General features: G+C 42.9%; 1 protein-coding gene across 1 annotated transcript in view; it reads right to left on the minus strand.

The window, feature by feature from the left end:
• Positions 1-20,598: 20,598 nt before the first annotated feature.
• SHOC2 (SHOC2 leucine rich repeat scaffold protein) overlaps positions 20,599-23,890 on the minus strand; it is a 111,187-nt gene continuing 107,895 nt past the window's right edge. Inside the window, exon 9 of the mRNA XM_068255201.1 lies at positions 20,599-21,742. Coding sequence (XP_068111302.1) covers positions 21,534-21,742 — 209 coding nt within the window. The 3' untranslated portion in view covers positions 20,599-21,533. The remainder of the gene's footprint in view (positions 21,743-23,890) is intronic.

Consider the following 23,890-nt stretch of genomic DNA (forward strand, 5'->3'; position numbering starts at 1 on the left):
TGCACAAGCGCTTTGTGGGCGTTTTTAAAAATTGCCTATGCTTGAAAAAAGGCCAAAAACGCCCATAGTGTGAATTAAAAACTTAAACATTTGTCTCTGGCTTTTCTTTTGCAATTTAATAGAAGCTCATTTCACTTTGTGCCGTACTTAATCACAGTGTGAAACAGAACACACAGCCCACAAGGTCCCTGTATTTAGCAGGTGTACATTATTGATTCCCTCGCTTTAAACACCCGATTATTGGCCGTACAGCAACAAACGCACTCTGTAGTAGCTGTTTGGCTTATTCCGCCCGGCAGCTGCCAAAATCCCCCGTACGTGCCTGACAGCAGCTTGCCAGCAGAGGCTGCACAATTATTCCAATGCCGAGGCTGGCGATTATTACTTTTGAAAAATAGAGATGTGTTTTGTGACACGGTACAGATTGTGCTGCAATTACTGGTCCGCCCTCAGTCGGAGCTACGGGTGTAGATTCACTCATATGAATAATGCAATTTGCCTCAGTACATTCTGATTACTGCTTACCTGTGAGGCATTAGAGCAAACATTAAACAGAGGGGGGGGGGGGGGGGGGTTGTGCCTTGGCCAATGCTAGAAACCTCTTTATTGGCTCAGGGAAAGAAATGGAAAAAAGAATGAAAGAATTGTATTGTGATCATGGCCAGTAGCTGGGTCACGCTGAACAGGCAGTGCTCTATCTATACATACGTGGTTATTAATTACCATGGGGTCCAGTGGTCCGATCATTTACTGTATGGCCTGCATGAGTTTATAGTGATAGATTATTAGTATTATGATGTTGGTTGCCTCATCAGCCTATGAAAGCTGATCGTTCCTGATCCTCCCAGGGGGACAACCGTGTCACACGGCTGTCCCCAGTACAGTGATGCCGTGGATTGCAGCGCTGTACAGTGTAAATAGAGGGTGAAACAGTCTCCTAGCAGCGATCGCATCGGCGCATGCATTGTCCAGCAAAACTCCGCTCCAGGACTTCACACCAATTGGCTTTGAGCGGTCCTGGGGCTGCTGCCGCGTCCACACAGATTGGCGTGGAGCGTTCTTAAAGAGGTTAAAAGGCATTTGATGACAAGGAGCGAAAATATCACCTAGGAGAATGAGAATTGCATATGGGCTATATGCTTTTATGTAGAGCTTGATAGAGTTGTATTATGATCACCTCCAGTGGTTGGGTCATGTAGGGTGTAGTGTTTTGTGTATAGAGCAGGGATGTCTTAGGGCCTGTTTCCACTATTGCGGTGCGGAATCACCGCATATCACCGCTGATGAAATCGCATGCGGATGTGATTCCGCATGCGGATTTTGCCGCGATTTAGCATAGGCAGGGTATATGCGATTTTAACCATGTCACTGCCGGTGTCAATTTACATTACTTTCAATGCGAAATCGTGGGACAAACCGCATGCGATTTCCCTATTAAATACATTGACTGCGATTCGCCTGCATTCCACATGCAGGCAAATTCTGCAGGGTCTACCGTGCAGAAAAATCCTGCACAGAAAACCGCAAATGAAAACTGACAAGTGGAAACAGTCCCATCCACTTGTATTGCCTATGCCAATCCGCATGCGTTGTCTGCATGCGGATTCGCGCTAGTGCAAACGGGCCCTAACTCCAGTCCTCAAGTGCCGAGGTCCTCACATTTTTGGCAGAGCTCTAATTGATTGGGCGGATTCTGGAAAGGTTTATCAATAAAAACACATTTCTCAGTCCATCCTAAGCACTGGCATGGATATTGCCTTCAAGGACTGGAGTTGGATACCTGAGTGTGATTGTTCCATATCGTGGACAAGTCCAGTGGTTGGGTCATGTGGGGGTGTAGTGTTCTATGTGCAGGATTGGATTTGTACTGTTTATCACCCAAGGCCCACTTTCACCAGCTGGCCCCTGACCAACAGCATCCTAACCCCCCCCCCCCCCCCCCGAGACGGCTATTGTAGACATCTCTGAGGACAGTTAGTGACGTGATGGCAGAGATTACATTCTAAGCTCCACTGCAAAAAGTTAGTGACGTGATGGTAGGGATTATATTGTAAATTTCCTTGGCAAGCTGCACTTCGTAGAGTGACAGGCAGCTCAGGGATTACTGTAAGTGCCAGTTCACTGCCCCTTCATTCCCTGAGTGCCAGATCCGGCTGTTGGTAGCTGCCCACCGCTATGTTCAAACTCTATGTAGCAGGACGAATGTTCAGCAGCCTGCCCCTTGTTTTCCAGGCGCCCTAGGCCATGGCCTCCTGAAATCTGGCCATGTGTATAGATTGTATGATGTTTACATCTAGGTTTGGTGTACAGTATTCTACTGCTACTACTATGCACATGGTGTAATAGAATTATATTGTGGTGATGTCCAGTGGTCAGGTTGTATTGAAGTGTAGTGTTCTGTGTCTCACGGTTGAGTCAATTCACTTTTTCACCTGAGTTTTCTCCTATGAGATTTTTTTTTATTTTCAATTTAAAATAACTTTTCGTGACTTTTCAACTAAAAAAAGTACCAAAAAGTACCAAAAAAGTAGATGAAAAAGTATTATCAAAATTATTTAGAGTATTTTCTTGCTTTGTGGTGGTATAAAATGCATATTGTTGACGAGTTTAAAAATACCACCTAGGAGAAATTCAGGAGAAAAAGTTAATTGCATATGGGCCCAAGTGTGTTATTAGCTGTACCTTAAAACCTTCAGCATTTAATATATACAGGATCTTTTTAAAAAATTAGCATATTGTGATAAAATTCATTATTTTCTGTAATGTACTGATAAACATTAGACTTTCATATATTTTAGATTCATTACACACAACTGAAGTAGTTCAAGTCTTTTATTGTTTTAATATTGATGATTTTGGCATACAGCTCATAAAAACCCAAAATTCCTATCTCAAAAACATAGCATATTTCATCTAACCAATAAAAGAAAAGGGTTTTTAAAACAAAAAAATCAACCTTCAAATAATTATGTTCAGTTATGCACGCAATACTTGGTCGGGAATCCTTTTGCAGAAATTACTGCTTCAATGCGGCGTGGTATGTAGGCAATCAAACTGTGGCACTGCTCAGGTGTTATGGAGGCCCAGGATGCTTCGATAGCTGCCTTAAGCTCATCCAGAGTGTTGGGTCTTGCGTCTCAACTTTCTCTTCACAATATCCCACAGATTCTCTATGGGGTTCAGGTCAGGAGAGTTGGCAGGCCAATTGAGCACAGTAATACCATGGTCAGTAAACCATTTACCAGTGGTTTTGGCACTGTGAGCAGGTGCCAGGTCATGCTGAAAAATGAAATCATCTCCATAAAGCTTTTCAGCAGATGGAAGCATGAAGTGCTCCAAAATCTCCTGATAGCTAGCTGCATTGACCCTGCCCTTGATAAAACACAGTGGACCAATACCAGCAGCTGACATGGCACCCCAGACCATCACTGACTGTGGGTACTTGACACTGGACTTCAGGCATTTTGGCATTTCCCTCTACCCAGTCTTCCTCCAGACTCTGGCACCTTGATTTCCGAATGACATGTAAAAGTTGCTTTCATCTGAAAAAAGTACTTTGGACCACTGAGCAAAAGCCCAGTGCTGCTTTTCTGTAGCCCAGGTCAGGCGTCTCTGCTGCTGTTTCTGGTTCCATCTGCTGAAAAGCTTTATGGAGATGAAGATTTCATTTTTCAGCACGACCTGGCACCTGCTCACAGTGCCAAAACCACTGGTAAATGGTTTACTGACCATGGTATTACTGTGCTCAATTGGCCTGCCAACTCTCCTGACCTGAACCCCATAGAGAATCTGTGGGATATTGTGAAGAGAAAGTTGAGACGCAAGACCCCACACTCAGGATGAGCTTAAGGCTGCTATCGAAGCATCCTGAGCCTCCATAACACCTGAGCAGTGCCACAGGCTGATTGCCTCCATGCCACGCCGCATTGAAGCAGTAATTTCTGCAAAAGGATTCCTGATCAAGTATTGAGTGCATAACTGAACATAATTATTTGAAGGTTGACTTTTTTTGTTTTAAAAACTTTTCTTTTATTGGTCGGATGAAATATGCTAATTTTTTGAGATAGGAATTTGGGTTTTCATGAGCTGTATACCAAAATCATCAATATTAAAACAATAAAAAGGCTTGAACTACTTCAGTTGTGTGTAATGAATCTAAATAAATAAAAGTCTACTGTTTATCAGTACATTACAGAACATAATGAAATTTATCACAATATGCTAATTTTTTGAGAAGATCCTGTAGAAGAGGCCACTGCCAGGTGAAGGAGTTGGGAAGCGTCAGTGGCAGTATGCCATGACTGTGCGTGCTGGGACCAACATTTATCATTCATCACCTTATCTAATACCCATAAACCTGATAACGAAACCACAGTAATAGCCATAGGCAGCCATAGCAACTGCTAGCTGGCCTGTATTTATTGGATTAGCTGCATTGTGCTTCTATAGAGGTACATATGTACACAGACCTTTTTCCCAGATCACAAGACAATAGCAGATATATGTGGTATCCAAGACTCTGCAATATGCTGGCCAATTACTCTCCCTGTTCAGTAATTATTCATGTAAAAAGGCCTCAGTAGAAGGACTGCAGACCTGTCAGAGGTTTTACATTGTTTGTACATTGAAAATTGGAAGCAGTTTTCCATCAGACACGCCAGGAAAAAATAAAAATTATTAAATGCAATAAAATGAGTGCGATTTTAAAAATCGCACTCATTCACTTTCATTAAAATCGCAGTAGAAATCGTGATTTTTCACGTACGTGATTGTGGCGATTTTTACCACGATTTTAATGAGTGAATGGGAACGATTTTTAAAAAGCGCTCAGAAAGCGCTAATCACAAAGCACTCAGAAAAGAGCTTATAGTGTGGCTGAGCGCTTAGGCCCCATTCACACTGGAGCGTTTTGCCAAGATCTCGGCAAAACGCTCAAACGCTAGCGCTTTTTAAAAGCGCTAGCGTAATGAAACCCTATGGGCCCGTTCTTACTTGGGTGATTTGCGCTAATCGCTGCAAATCGCCCAAAAACGCAAACGCTGCACCATTTTCAGGTGATTTCCTGGCAATGTTTCAGTGCTATAGAAGCACTAAACGCGATCGCGGCAAAATCGCCGCACTGTTCAGTGATTTTTCCACGTGAAATCGCGAAAAATCACTCCTGTGAAACGCCGGAAAAAATCTCAGGCGTTTTGCGTTTCTAAGTGTGAATGGGGCCTTAAGCAGTTTTGCATGAGTTTTAGAAGTGCCATCAACCACTTCTTATTTCTAGGCCAGATTAGCACTGGTTTTGCACTGTTTTGCCAGTACATTTCTAGAAATTCATGCAAAACTAATGCAAAAGTCTTATTTTGTAAGTAGAGAATTTACTCTCAGAACAAATGCAGATTACAATAGTAATTAAATAGGAAGAAATAAGGAAAAAAACAACAACTTGTAATTGCTTTGATAAATCTGGCCCTGAGTGTACACAGAGGGCAGTTTGCATCTCCTTTAATGTGTTAATAGCATGAAGAAATGAATACAAAGCACACAATGCACAGTTTGAACATCTGTTTAATGTGATAATTGCTGACATTTATATTTACAATGATTAATAGGGAGGCAAACCAAAAAAAAAAAGTGCAAATGTCCGCCATAGGAGAGAAGGAAACATGTCTGGGGTTGCCCGCGGGGTCTGCTGACTGCCCCGAGAGCGTTACACAGAACGCATGAGATATTCTAATCACCCAGGTGGGACAAGTGTCATATGCTGCCCGGTCTCACCCCAGGTACCCAATTCATCTTGAGTGACAAGATTCATTACTCCCAGCTGGCCGGAGCTACGGCATTAGTTAGCTAAGGAAATGTTAACATGCAGCAACTGCATTGAAAGCTGCAGCAGGGGAAACAAGACGGGCGTTCATCATCTCACCAAATTTACTGGAAAAAAAGAGCAGACGTACAGAAAATTGTCCATTGCACAACCACAAAATGACTAGAGTGGGGCGATTTCCTGCAAAACCTGCACATTGGTGTGCTTTAGGGGCACAGTTACTTTCCCATATGTATTGCCAACTGACATTTATAGTATAAGTAAAAATAGGCTTTGTACACACGGACCTTTTTGTCCCCCAGGACTTTTGCCACTCAAATGTGTGTTCAACCTTTTTTTTTAAAAACGTTATTTTGGCTCTGTATATACAGTATGGGAATGGGTTAAGATTTTTGGGCGCTCTCTTTCTGCTGCTCCAATCCAGGAAAACATCTCCAGCTTCCTGTACTTGAAGGAACTCTGATGGGGTAGACAGATTGACAAACAAACCACCTTTTTTGAACAGTGGGGAGAAGCTGTAGCCTCCACCAGGCAGTTACTGGTGTCTTTCACTGTATGTGCTGTAATAACCAAGATGTTTCAAGGTGGGCATCTAAGAGCTCCCCAATCCAAACTGAAGGGACAGAGGGTTGCATCTCAGCAGCCTGTCTCTAAATAACTGCCTTACTGCTTTTACTTGTTGGGAGAGGGAGGGGGGCAATGACCCCATGTTCCCAATGCATCCACCGTGTTACAAGCATTTGATGGTGCAATTTTAAGTGACAAGCAGGGGAACATTTAGGAGGGCCGAGAGCTTCTGCCTTGCCCTCTGCACCAATGAGAGGGCAGAGGTGAGTGGATGGAAAGAGGCAAGATCTGCGCTCATCAATGGAAGGGAGTGCTGGAGGACTCTTAGTAGATGCACACTACTGTGGACCAATAAATTCTCAGGAAACAAAGCACTTCTAGATGGGGATGATCAAGGAAATGCTAATATTTCCAAGTTCATGCAAAATTGTGTAAATTTTTATGCAAATACGTGCAGCCTGAAAATGGACCAATCAAACTAAACCTGGGTGGGACTTGATTGGTTTGTTTTCAAGCAGTGTATATAACAAGTGCAACTCCATGTTCTATGCAAGCAATGATATCAGCGGATATTAATGCCCATGTGTACAAAGCCTTTTTGGAGGACACCCCAGCGTTGATCTCTCCCTCCCATCCCTTACACTTTGCAAAGTTTTACTACTGCATAACCTGCTACAGGTGTTCTATGAATACTGTGTATAAGCCTTGGCACTTCAGTAGCTGAGCTTTTCAAGAAGAGTGATCATTTGGAGAGTATAAAACGTACGCTGAATGCTTTCTGTGTTCCCCTATGTATGGTACTCTGTGGATGTAAATCTAGATTCCTAGAGCAGTAAAGCATGCTGATCAACTAAAGTCTCCCAAAGCGGTCACTAGCGTGTTCAGTCTGAGAGAACAGATTCATCACAAAGATTTACTGCCCCAAAACCCATTTACCACAGAGATGAAGCTGGGGATGGCTTGTCCTATACAACAGGCTACATGCAATATGAACTCAGGCCCGAGGGTGTGGTGTTTGGAGAAATGAAGAGGCCCAATCACCAGAGCAGAGCATTCTGGGAAATCTTTAATACAGAGTCGAGTTTCTTGTCATGGAATGGAGAGGAGAAATCTCTATGTTACATTGCCTGTTACAAAAATAATTGTGGAAAGCTGCAGGTGGAAACAAAAACATTTTTTAATATTAAATTACAAATTGGCTTGCATGATAATTATATACAGAACGTGTGTTTTCTTTTTTAAGACAAAAACAGGAATTACATCATGGGAAGAAGTGAAGGTTCATGGGAAAACAATATGGCAGTAATGGGGTGGGGCTTATTAGCGGAGATGGAATAAGGCATCGGGAAAGCAGGAAAGCGGGGAGGTCATCTCTGGTGCAGGTGTAGAAACCGGAACATAAATAGGGGATTCTTCCACTTCAAGAAACCAATTGGTTCTCCAGAAATAAACTGTCCTCCAAACACCACCTTCCAATTGGGGTTCTGAAGGGGATTCGTGGTTGTTTGGCAATTTCAGCAAGAATACTTCTCACTTCAAAATTCCAACTCTGTCTTAATTGGAAATGGCTAAATTGTTCTTAAATCACTTAACGGCTCCTCAGAACATGCTAACAAATGTTTGGCAGTAATCTGACCCCTCCCACCAGAGCAGTACAGAGGTGTCACTGCAACCTAAGTAAATTCATTGTATATGTAGAGAATCCAAGGCGTGACCTGGCTGCATATGCATATGCCACCAATAATAGAGATGGCCAAATGAGACGCAATATATTTTTAGTTGATGCAGCACTATGCAAATTTTGTATGCAACTGTCTGCAGTTTAAAAATGGACCAATCACATTTTACCTCAGCAGGATTTTATTAGTTCATTTTAAAGTTGCATATATTTGCATAGTGCTGTACCAACTCAAAATGCTTTGCCTCTCATTGACGGTCCCTCAACAGTCAAAAGAATTGGGTAAATGTAGGAATTCAGGGGATGGACCCTCAATGATGGAGTCTCAGAGATATACAAAGCCTACAAAAGATGCCACTAACCAGCAAAAAGGAGGACTGATAGTTTGACTCTGTGTGGCTTTTCCCTTTAAAACACTTGATGGATCATGAATTCATTTTTAAAGCGCCTAAAAACTGTCCTCATTGCCTAAAGTAACCAGTTAGGTGTTTTGTTTCTTGCATGCAGCATGGGGGGGGGGGGGGGGGGGGGCAACAAAGGAAAAGGTAAATATGCGTGACCCGGTAGTAGTAAGTGGCCTGACTAATGCCATTTAACCCCCCAAAATGATATTGTATATACAGAGAATGTAAACCGGTTTATACATTAAACCTGACTTAGAGGCAGATCAAAGATCTCTGAACTGTGGTGAGTGTAATCAAATGTGTAAATGTGCCGCAATTTCATAGTCTGGATTGTTGACCTTCCAATCCTAATATCTGCAGAGATCAGACTGAGGGGAGACTATGCGATACCAATGCTGGTAGAAGCAGGAGCAGTGCTATCTAACTGGCGGCCCGAACTCGCTTGCCTGGACTATTTTGTGTTCGCCCCCCTCCTCCGGCAGGCCCCTTGGCTGTCCCCCAAAGCAAGGGACATTAATGCTCTGCCCCCTTCAGCTGAAAAATCTGGTGCTAGACACAACCCCCAGGAAGTTGGACAGCACTAAGCAAGAGGAAGGGCTTGGCTCCTCCCACACTGCAACACAACATGCCACTACTGTGCAGAGCGTGTGCTGACTGCAGCCATACAACTCCCTCAGTGTTACCAGCATTTCAGAATGTAAATTAGGGAGAGGAAAGATTTTACAATGGGCAAACATTGACTAAATCTAAGTTTTTTTTTTAATTCATTAGTTATTTTCACTACAGTTCATCTTCAACAGTACCCGAGGGAATGTGTGGTAGATTGTACAGTTAATGGGCACCTTAAAAACTTGGAGATCAGGGACATGTACTGTATCATTGTTTTAAGTGGAGTTACACGTTAAGAGATGCCCTTGAACAATAAGTAAAAGGAGCAAGAGATAATCTATATAGTTCTATTTCATCATTCTAATCCATCCCCAGCCAAGCTTCTGCAGCAATAAAAATAATCTATGTAGTACACAATGGAAAGGCACCAAGATCCAAACAAGACAAAAACAAGAGGCCTACTCTGCAGTACGCCACCTATTGATGAAATGTATGTACACTGATATGTCAAGAAACTAAGTGCTTCTGGGTAAAAAGTAAATGGCACAATCCTGAATTACTGAAATAGTCCACAAAGTTCCCCTGGTGGCAGAGGTGACAGTGGAGTACACAGCAATGGCACATCCGTCACATACTCACGGCCACTTCCTCTCTTACCCTTCAGAGACTAATGAGGGTGACTGTCATGTGATCAAAGACTGTTCTTTCCCCCATCTCAACTTTTTACTTCCCAGAATCATTTGCTGCAACAAAGAATGAATTCTTTTAGAAGCTGAACTGACATCACATCACATGATTTCGACCAGCCAATCAAACAGGTTTACTACACAGCCACCTGATGGTGTCATTTCCACTTCCTGTTTTGTCTAGGGTGGTTTCTCCTTATAGGAGATGATAGCAGGAGGAATGGTTGTGAAAAAGGCCTCATAGGATGGTTTATGAGCACCTGTCAACATTCACTACCCCATTCAGTATGTCTTATTAAATTATTAAACCTCTGAAACCAACACCAGATATGATTGGTAAAGGGCTGAGTGAATGATATGTGATTACCCAGGAAGTGGTAACAAGACAGGAGCAGATTTATCCAAAACAGTGCATGAAAAACTGGAGCAGAACTGATGTTCAAGTAGAGCAGATGGTCTTGATTAAGGATTCTGATTGGTTACAACTGCTCCACATTGGTACCAGTTTTGCACACTCTACACACTGTACACACTCTAGACAGCAGTCATTGGGAAACAAGCAATCCCTAACAGTTGGCGTCAAGTGAATGATGTCGGCACTGGGGGTGGTCAATGAGATGCAAATAAGTTTGAATCGACTCAGGATTATAAAAAATTATGTATGCAAATGTATACAGCTTTAAAATGGACCAACTGAATTTTACTTCAGCAGTATTTGATTGGTTCATTGTCAAGCTACATAAATTTGCATCATACTGCATGAATTCAAAATGATTAGCATCTCACTGACAATCCCTAGTCAGCACACATTTGAATTCAGCAACAGCACAACAATGGCCTTCCAGCCACATTGTTACCGGAAGCGTGAAAATGAGGCCACATAAGTGCAATATTTAAAACTTGTGAGTAGGCTGAATGGATCGATCGTTTGTCATCGTTCAGTGCCTCCAGGATGGATTGTTCTACACTCTACACGGATGATAACCACTGTCTTCTACTATCATTGGGACACTTTGTTTTAAAACATTTCTCAGCCAACCTGTTTTTATGGCTCGTTTCTGACAACAGAGGTCTAGTGTGTGTAAGGAGCTTTAGATCTGCTCCAATTCATGTTGCAGATTTTGATAAACCTGCCTTGACACATGCTAAAATTGAGCAACCAAGTGAACAAGCCTGCAGAGTCTTTGGCTCCTCTCCTCGTGAATGACACCCAAGACAGTGCTCTGAAATTAACTTCCTGCTTCCCTTCTCTGAAGTGTCCCTGCCATATAGTACTATGGATGGAGAATCCACTATAGGCATTTTTAGACAGCATCCCCATATCCTCCAAAGCAATACATGAAGAATAGATGGCGAAACGGGAATTGGTACTCACTGCAAAGCCCAGTCAGTCGCCTGGGAAGGAGGGGAGGTAATTAAACTAACAGGAATATTAACAGCAATAAAACCTTGAGAGAAATTCTCAACCTATCCCACTTCACCTAAAAAGCTTTGACTTGCGTTTCATAATTCTTCAGAAACGTCCACAGGTTAATAGGGTTAATCTTGTGATGACCTGCCATGTGTTAGCCTCAAACTCTACTCCTCCTTTGCCCCACCCTCCATCCAATCAGCAGAAGGAAGTAATAATAATTTTAACATAATGACATTCTGCTCTTGGCAGCTGTTTTGTAGGCTGCTTAAAATGGTAGGTGGATGAAATATTCGCCATTAACCCTAACAGTCTATAGATCTGAACTGAAGGGACTGCTGATTTTTTTTCACCAAAGGGGTTTTTGCTTTAAGGCGGAGACACAATTGAGTAACGAGTCTGACAAAAATTACGGTCCATTAAAGCCCACCTGCGCCTTTAGCTTTGGAGGACACAAAGTGTATATTAGATTTTTCCCACCATGGACAGGAAGCCTGGTCATTTTTCTCAGCAGGGATAGTAAGTCTCAACAACCGAGGTAATACTAAAGAACCTTTCCCTATTCTATCCAAAAATGTTTGATAGTTTTTGGCAGAGTTAAGCTTCACAGAGCAGCCACTTCCAGAAGAGTAACGTGGCTTTATCTGGAACACGTATGAAGCATCACACTATATACCCTGTGAATACTTCAGGTAATGGCAGGGCTGGCATGCCGACACTTCCATTTGGCATAGAGAATTCTATGGCACATTGCGTTGGCTGGCATCCACTTGGCAAGAAGAATATGACTAAATTCTATCCTGTTTGGCGTAAGAAAGTTGTTGGGCTGGTCACATAAGGTGGCATCCTCAACGGAAACAGTGCATGGGAGCCTAAATCTACAGAAAGTCTCTACTACATGACCTAGTGCATACTGGGACTGGACTTTCACACGCCACGTCCTCATACATATGGAAAGAATAGGTTTTACAGCCTCTGGCTTCATCCCAAAGCCCATTTTCTTTGAAGGACTCTACAGACAACTTTTGCACTTAACAGGACAAGACTACTTGCTTGCCTGAATCTGGAACACTGCTAGCGGCATCAAGAAACCCGAAAAATGATTATGTCTAGAACTGTGGTATTTGCTACTGCTGAGTGTAAAATTTAAAAGGTAACGCAAAGTAAAAAAGAAAATATATACATTTTCCTAATTAGGAGAGTATGAAATATTACAGGTAAAGGTTTATTCTCCTGCTGATTTCACTGGTAAACTTTGGCAAGCAGAAGAGTGTGTTATTTTGGTGCACATTTTCACCACCAACATTGAAAACAGAGGTATGGAGTCGGAGTAATTTTGGGTACCCGGAGTTGGTGGTTTTATAAAACGGAGTAGTCGGGGCTGGATGATTTTTGTACCAAATCCACAGTCCTGGTAAGTATTAGACTAAGGAGCTGGAGTCAAGGAGTCTGAGCCATTTTGGGTACATGGAGTAGGAGTTAGAGTCGAAGGTTTCATAAACTGAATATGCTCATACCATCTTGGCCAGTGCAGATCCCACTCACTCACACACTTTGTTTAGCAATCCAGGATCACTAAGCAACAAGTGGTATGCACAGTTTCCCTACTTACTCCGCCTTTTGGAGGCTTCACACTTGTGCCCCACCCCTGTTGTCCCTCCCCCCCTCCCCAATTACATGTTGCTAAGCTGTAGCCAAGCAATGTATCTGTACAGGGCGCACTACCTGCAATGTCGCCACGACATTCAATCAGCGATTCTTAAGGGTAACACTGAAGTAGCTTGTTTACCATCGTTAACCAGTCAAACCAGTAAATGGAACTTCACACAAATAATTTTCATGTGTGATATAGAATAGATTTCGGATAATAAGTGATAAACCGAACATGAAAATAAGTTACTAATGTATACATTTCCTCAAAAGGTAGCCTGTCAGTGGTCATAAACCGATAATGCTACCTAAAAACGAATTAAAGGAAAAAATAGGAATAGTAAGAAAAACACCTTTATGTAACTGGAATGGTCCCCTAATCTACTGCAATACATTTTAGTTGTAATAACACTGCCACACACCCATACTGATAGATCATCAATTTGGTCACATGACCCTAGTTCACTTACTTTTCATTCAACTATTTCCATGTAGAAAGAGGGTCTTTCCCTACAGCCAACAAGGTGCCCCTGCATCTTCTTTAGGCTGGGAATAGGGCTGGTTTCTGGCTGGCACATATAATACTGGTCTCTGAGTGTAGCTGCTGAGCTTTGGCTCATGAGAAACTACCCACTGCTCTACATATATTTATCTCCCATTCTACCGTACAAAGTAACGACTGCAAGTTTAAGTCTTAAATATAGGTTTTTACTACTGGTGCCAGAAGTCCAAACCTGGTAGGTAGCCAAGTAAAAAAAGGTGCCTGCGACTGCCTAATACAAATCTCTTTCCTATTTGCTTAGGGAGTCCCACAAACTCAGGCCTACATTAAGTAAAAGCCTTGACTTCAAGTCATGCCTTTGCCGGCTCTCCAGTTAATTGTAGTTCTCTCACGGGCCGGCAAACAGGAAGGGGAGGGGCAGAGCCTTAATTCAGAGACATCATAGCCTCTATGCAGGGTGCACCAGGACCAGGGGACTCTGGACACAGAAAAGGATCTGGAGCAAAATACTGCTCACAGACACCTGGTGGTAAGAGCTGTCAGGTTCACTTTAAGGAAAAAAACAGAATAAACTGGACGGTTACAAGACTGTTGCTTCCACTGAGATAAGGCCATGTGACTAATTTATCTCCTTAAAAAGAAGGCTCGAGTTCCTACGGCTTTCCTAATGAGCACTTATCTCCACACTTACAAATGCAATTCATAGTTAATGTGTCCTAATGAGGATTTACTGAAATCGCCACATGCTAATTTGCTTTCAGAGTCCTAACTTTGTTCTCAATAACAGCTTCCCTCATCATTGCAGCCAAATACTTCATCACACGCGACAGCCTCACCTTTCTTCTAGCACCATCATATTTCACGTCTGCAGGAGATATTTAGTTTATCACTTGGATCCTGAAGTAAACCTGACACTTTACCAAATTAAAGAAGGTTCTACACAGAGTAATCTCACTACTGATGACAGATACGCTTCTTGTTTTTACTGCTGGCAGTCAATACCCAAAAGAAGAGAAAACTTAAAAAACTTAAACGAAAATAAACTGAGAGACAATTGTATCCATCCTCCCATTACAAAAAATGACTTAGATATCCCACAGTTTTACTTTGTTTAAAATCTTCAAAAATTAGATTTATTTTGTTTCGGCTCAATGAAAGTCTATCCTGTGTCTCAGAGTGCTAAAATATATGTACTTTATCTATCCCCTAATCTCAGTTCTCTGCCAGGAAAGCTGTAATGCCTTATCAATAAAGGAGTCTACAGTCCAACTGGGTCCCGACTAGAGAAAAACTAGCAGTTGCATAGCTGAATATTAACTCTTCCACGCAGAGAAAAAAAGAAAAACAGTATATTTGTGTGCTTGGCACCGTACATACAAATGTCTATCTCATCATGTCACTTAAGTTTCCCTTTAAGTGCACAATGCACACCCTTAGGGCTGGTTCAGACGGACGCTTGCGTAGCGTTTACCGCAAGCGTTCGGAACGTCGCAGTAAACGCTCCCATTCAAGTGAATGGGAGCGTTTACACCGAGCTTTTGCGCGCTTTTACCCGAACGCGGCGTTCGGGTCCCGATTTTCGTGAGCGTTCGGGCTGCCCCTGGAAGCGACATGTTGCTTCCAGGGAGCGGCCAACCGCGACAGCTAATGTTCCCCTAGGGGAAGAAAAAACCGCGACCGCATCACGACGCGACCGAAGGCTACTGAAAGCCTGACCGCGCAGCCGCCGCAACGCCCCCTGACGCGACGCAGACGTCCGTCTGAACCAGCCCTTAGTAATGCCTCTTCCCTGCGTATTAATGCTTCCATAAGCTGGCTGTTCAGCTGATTATGTGACTCTTTTTAGAGCTACAGCAGTCCGCAAGTTTCCAGATATTCACATTGTGATGTATGCAGCTGGCAGTCATTGGTATGGAGTATCCCACAGAAAAAAAAAACATTCCTCTCAGAAAATACTGAATTCCAGTGAGGTACTGCTTTGTGGAGATTCTAGAAACTAATAGTGCATAAAGTTTTTTATGTTATTTTTCCCTTTAAACCATTAAGTTGCAAAGTGAAAATCTCTTAAGGATTCGTCCATCCAAAAGTGGTTTGTTTTTTGCCTGATGTTGGGAGTATCATACCACCTGGGTGTCTTACGCCTCTTGGGGGCCTCAGGAGATCAGGACTTTGCATTAATCAGGTTGGCACACCATTCCCATCACCATCTCAAGGGAAATGATGGCAAATGGAAAAGAATGGATGGTAGTACTAAACGTCTGCAAGCAAGCAAGTAGGAAGTAGAATGGGGAAATCTCACCACTAGTGTCCCTCCCAGATATGTTTAAAAAAAAATAAAATTGGGTGACTCAGGGCTGCTTCCCCATTTATAGCACTTTAAATATCACTTTCGGATGAACTAGCCTTGAAGTGGTCTTAGGAACTTACCACAATGAGACATATAGCCAGCCAACCCTTACACTAACTATATATAACTTGTACATTTTTGTGCCGTTCAACTAACTTTCATTTTTTGACATTTTCGACACAAGAACAACTTGTTTATCCACTGAGTCGGCCAGAATGTTTGAAACGTTCCCAGACCTGTCAATAAGATTACATGACACTTTCTGGGCAGAGCCCTTTAGAAGAGTACAGAGCTGAGTTTTAATAAAAACTCAATCAAGTCTGAAAGATTGAGGAAGGATTCAGACAATGGTGTCCAATCAAATCTTTGTGGCTCCTTTCCATCAAGTAGGTCTGTCTAATCAAGAAACTATGGAAACGGCTATCGACCTCACTGTAAGAAATAAATGACAAAAATAAACATCTGAGGGATGACGCATGAGGCCAATGGCCAGTCTGATATGACCCTTGAAGTTATCTGGTGCAATATAAACTGAACGCACGGTGATAAAGTACAGAACTGAGGGTGTCTACGGGTTTAACTACGCAACAGCATTTTTGCTCGATAGATATGCTCTGGAAAATGATATGCAAATTGGTACTTGCTAACGGTGTGAGGAGTAAGTTAGCCAGTGACAGGAGGAAGCCCTTCGCTCCTCTGAAGGCTTCCTGTAGGGATTTGAATGTGATGAATAGCTTTACTGACCAAAATGGAAGCGAACCTTTCAGTTCCGCTATAATGCATCCGCCGAAATCTCAATCTCTGCAACGGCTGAAAACGCAGACATGCAGTTTTCACGGTGACCAAATTCTGATTATCTGGGTTTTCATTATATATACTGTTCCTCTTAAACTAGGATTAATCTGGGTTGTCATTTTTCCCTTCCCAGTAGAATTCATTCCTTGACAGCTGCTCAAGGTTGGACCAAAAATTCATCACCATTTAGCCGGTTTTGGCCCAACACAGATCAGGCTGCCAAGGAAAATACAACAAACAGATACCTTCAACCAACAACGGGTTAGTGTAGGATTACTTAGTTTGCCATCTGCCAGAAAAAAAAAAAAAAGAGCATCACTGTTTGCCATTATTAACCCTTCAGAAGCCAATTTATTTAGAGGCTTGTAAATGCTCCAGGCACATTTTAGCACTTTTTAAAATGTCTTATTTGTTACATTTCCCTGCTTCTAATTAGTACTGCTATAATGTGCATTTATGGCCACGTGTCACTAGGGGGTAGTGTGAGACAATAACAGAAGACTTTTTTCATTTTATATATTTTCTGCTAGTAGAGAGAGAGCAAAGCATTCCCAGAATTTACAGCACAACAAGTTCTGCCGACTGAGGTCAAAAGGGGAACACTTATCTCAAATGAGATACTATTGAAGATGTTAATGGGTTAAAGCATTTGTCTGAGAAGTGCATCTTTCCACCTGAGTGGCCACAGAGGAGCCTACATTCAATAACCCTTGAATTTAAAACTCTGCGATTTGGTCCCCCCCCCCCCATTATTTATTGTAATTAATCGTTGAATCATTATTGAAAAAATGCTGAAACAGCCTTTTCCCTGTTTTTAATTTCCCACCGAAGCTGTGTAGAATCTTTCGACTTTTACAAGATGTGCATTTGAAGCTCCTTGCTGGGTGAACAATGAAGAGCAGTTTCTCCCAGACAAAGCACAGCCATTCTTTGCTCTTTAAAGACAGCTCTGTTATCCTTGCAACTTCTCTAGTTATCTTGTGACTTAAAACTGGGCAAGTCAGAGAGCTGGCTTGAGAGAAGTCTTAAAACATCTAACAATTACAAATTTTATTGAATACTTGATTCCATGACAATTCATAGCATCTCCTTTAAGAGTTTTTGGGAGGCAGTAAAAGTGCAAGCAAAGACAGTGCTTTAATCTGTTTTGCAGCAGTTCTTCTGATACAAGACAAGAAATCTGGGCTATTTCTAAGATACAGGTGCCAACATTTAAATGGAGGATCTGCCACATATATTTAAAATCTTCATTTAAAACTTGCTTCAATATGCAACTCTATTGTTACCACTTCCCTGATTCATCAAGATAATGACAATGAGACAGACAGCAAATATGGAGCAGCCAATGAGAAACCCTGCTTTATTTAACAGCTGAAACGTGACTGGTTGCTCTGTTTTTGCACGTTTCCCTTGCACAGGCCCCGATAAATGTGCCTTAGTTGCTTGCCAGGAAAAAAAAGCTTCTCGTTCGTCTTGTTTGTAAAAATCACCCCTGGGGCTTCCATCAGGGGACTTGGCTAGGCAATATTTCTAAGGAGAGCCTAGCAGTTGCATTGTGGGATAATGATGTCATCTGTAGCATGTAAAGTATGTATGCAGAGTCAGGGAACATGGCTGCATTCATGCTGCATATCCGTAGGAAAAATATGCTAGGCCCAGCTGTAGAAGAAAGCCCAATATGGCTGCCCCCATCATGAGGGTCTCACAAATGTAAGTGGTCTATTTAGGGGTTTCCTCAAAAGATACGTTTTGGACACTTAAGATTTTGGATGCATTGTTTTCCAGTACAGGTTCTTTCTGGCTTTAGGTTAAAGAGAACCCGAGGTGGGATTTAATGATCTTAGTGGGGCACAGAGGCTGGTTGTGCACACTAACACCAGCCTCTGTTGCCCCATGGTGTGCCTCCAGGACCCCCCCTGCACGCCGCTATACCCCCCGCAGTGCTAGCGACACACAGCGTATCGCCAGCACAATGTTTACCTATGCCTGTCTGTTAGCGCCGCTCCCCTGCCTCCTCAGTATCGGCGCTATCCGCCCGCGTCCCTTCCCTCCTGCTGATTGGAGGGAAGTGACGTGGGCGGGTAGCGCCGATACGGAGGAGGCGGGGGAGCGGCGCTAACAGACAGGCATAGGCAAACATTGTGCTGGCGACACGCTGTGTGTCGCTAGCACTGCGGGGGGTATAGCAGCGCGAAGGGGGGTCCTGGAGGCACACCATGGGGCAACAGAGGCTGGTGTTAGTGTGCACAACCAGCCTCTGTGCCCCACTAACATAATTAAATCCCACCTCGGGTTCTCTTTAAGGACTGACAGGTGAAAGTGGTTTTACAGACAAATGCAAAGACCGTTTTAATACGCATCCTGCAGTCATCATATGACAGCTAAATTACGTATTTAATTATCCCACTGACCAGAAAATAACCCCGATAAACTTCCTCCCATGATATACTGCAAATGCTGAAAAACTGAAGTACTCCTCCGGTACAGGAGTGGAGCTGTTCTCTCTGGCTTCTCCTCAGAGTTCTCTGGCAGTCAGTCAGAGGAGGAGGGAATGAGGATAGTGGAGAAAAAGTTGCTGGGTGCAGATTAGCTCTGTTTCTATTACTACATGCTACCCAAACAAATACAAATAGTGTAACTAAAATCACCCGAAGACAAACAAAAAAAGATTAAATGGGCGTGGTGCGACAAAAGCTGCATGGCGGCACTCAACTTCTGGATTGTTAAATGTTAAATTCATTTCTACCCATAATGCACTGTACTGGATAGTTGGCAGAGGAAGGACAAAACAAGCTACATTTAAGCCATCTGTTACAATAGCTGTCCAGAGAGAGTTAAAGCAGTTACTATTCCCATGTGGTAAACAAGGCCAACAAAAGGGTGCAATGATGACAAAGTGACACTTTAGTGAGTCAGTGCATACCTTTCTGGTACAAGGGCAGAAAACTAGGCAGTTTTACTACCTCAACAGCTGCTGGCTACTGTCACAAACAGGACTTCGTTAACCTCCTGTGAGTCTCAACAGTCCAAAAAGAACCTGATTGTGGATTCAACTACTAACTTCCTAACGCAACTAAAAATTTGTATGGCATCAGGGGGGCGTGGCAGGCACAGGAAGCTGGTGGCAAGGGTGGGTCTTTAAAATCAGGAAGTCCTGCCAAACAATGGAACTCAATAGGGCTTAGCAGAGCTTTGTTATTGGTAGCAGCCTATGCTGCCAAGGTAGCAAGACTGTACAGTATACAGCTTTGCTGCAATGCCATCCATTACAAGGAAGTTAATTTCTGTAATAAGGATTGCACTTAAAAAGCTGCTATAAAGAGGTTTTAAAATTCTATATCAATTTAAGCTGCGTGAAGGACACTGTCCATATCTGAAAAGTGTACCCGAGGAAGATTGCTACCTAAAAAGCAGATACCTCTGAAAGGGTGTCCTCGCCCAGACCATTGTCTAGCGTAGACCCCCAAAACATGTACGACAAGAGATTATGGGATAGGTTATCGCGGCCGGGCTCCCCACTATGCATGAGCGTGGCCTTACATCACCTGCAAAGTAAGCCGGAGGCTCTCGGCCACGAGCGGCTCCGTGCTACTGCACAGGCGTGGCCATACTTGCGCAGTTGCAGCATGGTTGCGCTCATGCACAAAAAGAAGCATGCTCACGAATTTCAAGAGATTGTCGGGCAGCCTGTAGGAGGAAAGAGAAAGCCTTTAGAGGTTCAAGAGGCTCTTCCTAGCTAAGTATCTGTTTATTGGTCACAATCCAGGTCCACTTTTAAAGAAAACCAGAGGTGAACTCTTGCACAGGACAGAAGGAACACAGAGAAATGCACCCTGCATGTATTTAGAGAGTTTAGCCTGTCTGATCACCAGTGTAATTTGATCTCTCAGCTGTCTCGTTAACACAGGATTTTAAACCATATGCCTGCTTTCATGAAAGAAGGAAGCAGACACTGCAGATTTATTGCAGGATTTGTGTCAGCTGTAACAAAAATGTTTTTCTCTAATGGATATTATGCTGTTGATTATCTTTTAGAGCAGAGGGGAAGTTCTGAGTTCAAGAGACTGATCTGATAAATCCAGAGGTTGCATCATGCGTCTGATCCGATACACTGAGATGGTATTGGTACCCCCCCCCCCCCCCCCCTCTGAAGTCTTGCCTTTATTGCATTATTGATTAACGGGTTCCCTCTTTTGCATGCTAAATGCCTGATCTGAGACTCTGGAGCGGCCAGATCACCCACAGCCCTACACTAACCTAGAGGTTAACCAGCGAAGGGTTACAAGCAGAACAGACGGCTTGCGAGAACGGAAAGAGCGGATATCTCTCTCTCTCCTTGAGAAATTGGCAGAAACGAGAGAAGGCAGGAGAGACTGTGCATTAACCATTTCATTCAGAGATGATGCAGAATTCATAAACAAGAATCACAAGAGACTGGCAGCTCGAAACATTTTCCACAGTAAGCACCAAACCCTCCAACGTGATTCAAAACAGATCAAACAAAAGTCCAGGGAAACAGTGATTAACCCTATATGTAAACAAAAACAAAAAAAATATATAAATGTAATAAGTTAAAGACGATATTAGAAGTTGGGCGTATGAAGTGACAAAGAAAAAGGGGAGAAGGTTTAAAAAAAAGTGACGCGGCGGTGGCCATATTGTTTCCTTACCATGTGATAAAATGGTTGGCAAAATACACTAGGATGTCGTCAAACTGCGATCACTACCAAGAATCATTGGCAACCAATCAGAACTGCGCTGGCAATTTATAAAGTATCAATGACAAAAAAAGAAGAAAAATGATAATATACCAAATTAAAAAAGTAGCGCTTCAACAAGCAATTGATATTTTTGACATAAAAAAAAATCTAAATGGCTATGTTTCCTCTATTAGCAAAAACACATAATGCAGTCTTCATAAATTTGCCTTTTCAATACATATACATATATATAGAGAGAGATAGAGAGAAGTGATATATCTATGTCTACAGCCTGGTTCTAGATATAGATATATACATGAACACAACATGGATGCGCTTATTGTACAGTGTACAGGACAGGGGAGTGCATCAGACCATGGCACGGTAAGGACCTTGCATCTTCAGGAACTGGATGATGAAGGAGGGGCCTCCAGCGACAATCTGCGGAGGGAGGTGGCTGAGGGGACAGTTCTCAATACTCATAATTGACAGTTTGCTGCACAGAGCCAGCTCGAACGGAAGGCCGTGTAGATTCGGGTTGTCGTTGAGATAAAGCTCCTCTAGGTTCTCCAGTGTACCTGCAGACAGTGAAAGAGGGAGGACATGAGTAAAAAGGAAACACTTTGGCCTCAATTCACTGAGGCTCCTTTCACACTCGGAGCTGATCCGTCCGTTTTGACAGAATGCACCTAGGATGCGGTAAGTAAGGTAACATGAAAGTCTATTGACTTTCATGTTACCGTTCACATTAGACAAAGTGTTGCGAGTTGTAAATCGTACGACGCAAGCAGTCTGCGTCAGGTGAATTAGAACCAGGGCTGTGGGGTCGGAGCAATTTTTGGGTACCTGGAGTCGGAGGTTTCAATAAACTGAGGAGTCAGAGTTGGATGATTTTTGTACCGAATCCATAGCCTTTGTAAAAATTAGACTAAGGAGTCAGAGTCTAGGAGTCGGAGCAATTTTGGGTACCTGGAGTCGGAGGTTTCATAAACTGAGTCGTCGGGTGATTTTTATACTGACTCCACAGCCCCGATTAGAACTAGCACCCCTGATAAGCCATCCCTTTTTATGTCCTGTGCATCCCGGTATCAGTTTAGATGTGCATGCAAGCCACCAGAGGGCTCTCGTCTGTGTATCGGTAACTAGATCTGCACATCTAAAGGGATACAGAAAAGCTTCTTTGAATGTCTACTTCTCCTGCGCTTGTGAATTTTTTTTCCTGATGTACCACCCCACCAGCACATCAGATTAAATGGGGAGAATAGCAGGACCAGGTGGCTCTTCCTACTGGCTGTCTCCCTTGTCTTTCAGTTTTACTGAATGTGGATTACTAGTTATCAGCAGGTCTTAAAATACCGAACATTTTACCAAATGCTCTGTTTCTTTTGAATTAACATTTATTGAGGTATTTGCTGCATAAGCTGGTAAATTAACTCACTAGTCTGTAATTTTACTTAACAGCGCGATAATAGTTTTAGTGAAGTGGCATTTGGTGAGTTGTTCCGTAAAATCAGGGTTTTTTTTCTGCATTACCGAATGCAGTAATGCTTAGGGAATTGAGATGTAGCTTGTGACAGACCCTCAGCTGTTGCCTAAATACAAGAATTTCCTAAACCTACAACTACTGCCCGGATGGAGCTCTTAGTGGCCGAGACGAGACTTTAGTCTATCCTAAGGTACATAAACACTTTGGATAAACACTGCATGAAACGCTTTCATAACTGCTTCATGCAAAAAACTAATTGCTATCAGCGTACAGGTGGGCTGTTAGGCACTTCGCCAAGCAGTTCAATGTATCCTGTGATAGGAGGAGGAACATGAAAGAGTTTAAGGCTACTGACAGCTTCATTCTAAGACAGAGGAACAATGTTTGCATGCTCTGGAAGTCCTTGCACTCTGGCAATGGTAAAGTGTTCAGATGAATTTATTTCAGCTGTGCATATATTCTCCAAACGCCTCTGCCTTTGTTACTGTCTGCCTGTTTCTCTAGACTCTAGGAATCAAGGACCTTGAGCCTTTTGAGATTTGCTCTTACCTGTCTGGATGTTCTTTCAGAGGTTCCCATTCCAATACTTACACCTCCAAAAGCCTGCTGCCTGCATGTGTACCTCAAGGCTTTGAACCCCCTTCTCCATCTACACACCTAGCCTGAGAAAATTAACATGCTCTTTTGGTTTCCTGTATCACCTCTAGGTTAAGAACACCAAAATCTCTCTCTGAGCGCCTGACCTCTACAGTATTATCTTCAGTTCCCGACGGTCTAGCTGCCGTTTTTGCATTTATGCCTTCCCAATTTCTTGGAAATTGAGTAAAATGGAAATTGCGATATGTCCACCATCTCTCTGCTTCCTCTCATGTAGTTACCATAAATGTAAAAAAACACCCCAATAACCTCAACTCCTTTTCAAATCTGAGCTCATGTTAAATGTGAAAGAGAGGTCCCCTTTCACCTTTTCTGTTCTACTGTCGAAAGTCCGACAGTGGTCTGCTCTACCCAACTCCTGTTGCCTGACAAGGAGCAATATGGCTGCCAGATCTAATCCAAAACGACATCAGGGCCTTCCGATCAAAGGGTGGGACACTGATCTACGCGCGTACATTACGGAGGGAAGCTACAGTGAACAACCACCTGGCCTTGCTGCGCCCCCCCCCCCCCCTTCCCCAGTGACTAATCATACCTTTGAATGCTAGGATGTAGAGACCCGACCAGCTCCCCTCAAGCACCG

Source organism: Hyperolius riggenbachi, chromosome 10 (genome assembly GCF_040937935.1).
Source record: "Hyperolius riggenbachi isolate aHypRig1 chromosome 10, aHypRig1.pri, whole genome shotgun sequence".
In the NCBI taxonomy this organism is placed as follows: domain Eukaryota; kingdom Metazoa; phylum Chordata; class Amphibia; order Anura; family Hyperoliidae; genus Hyperolius; species Hyperolius riggenbachi.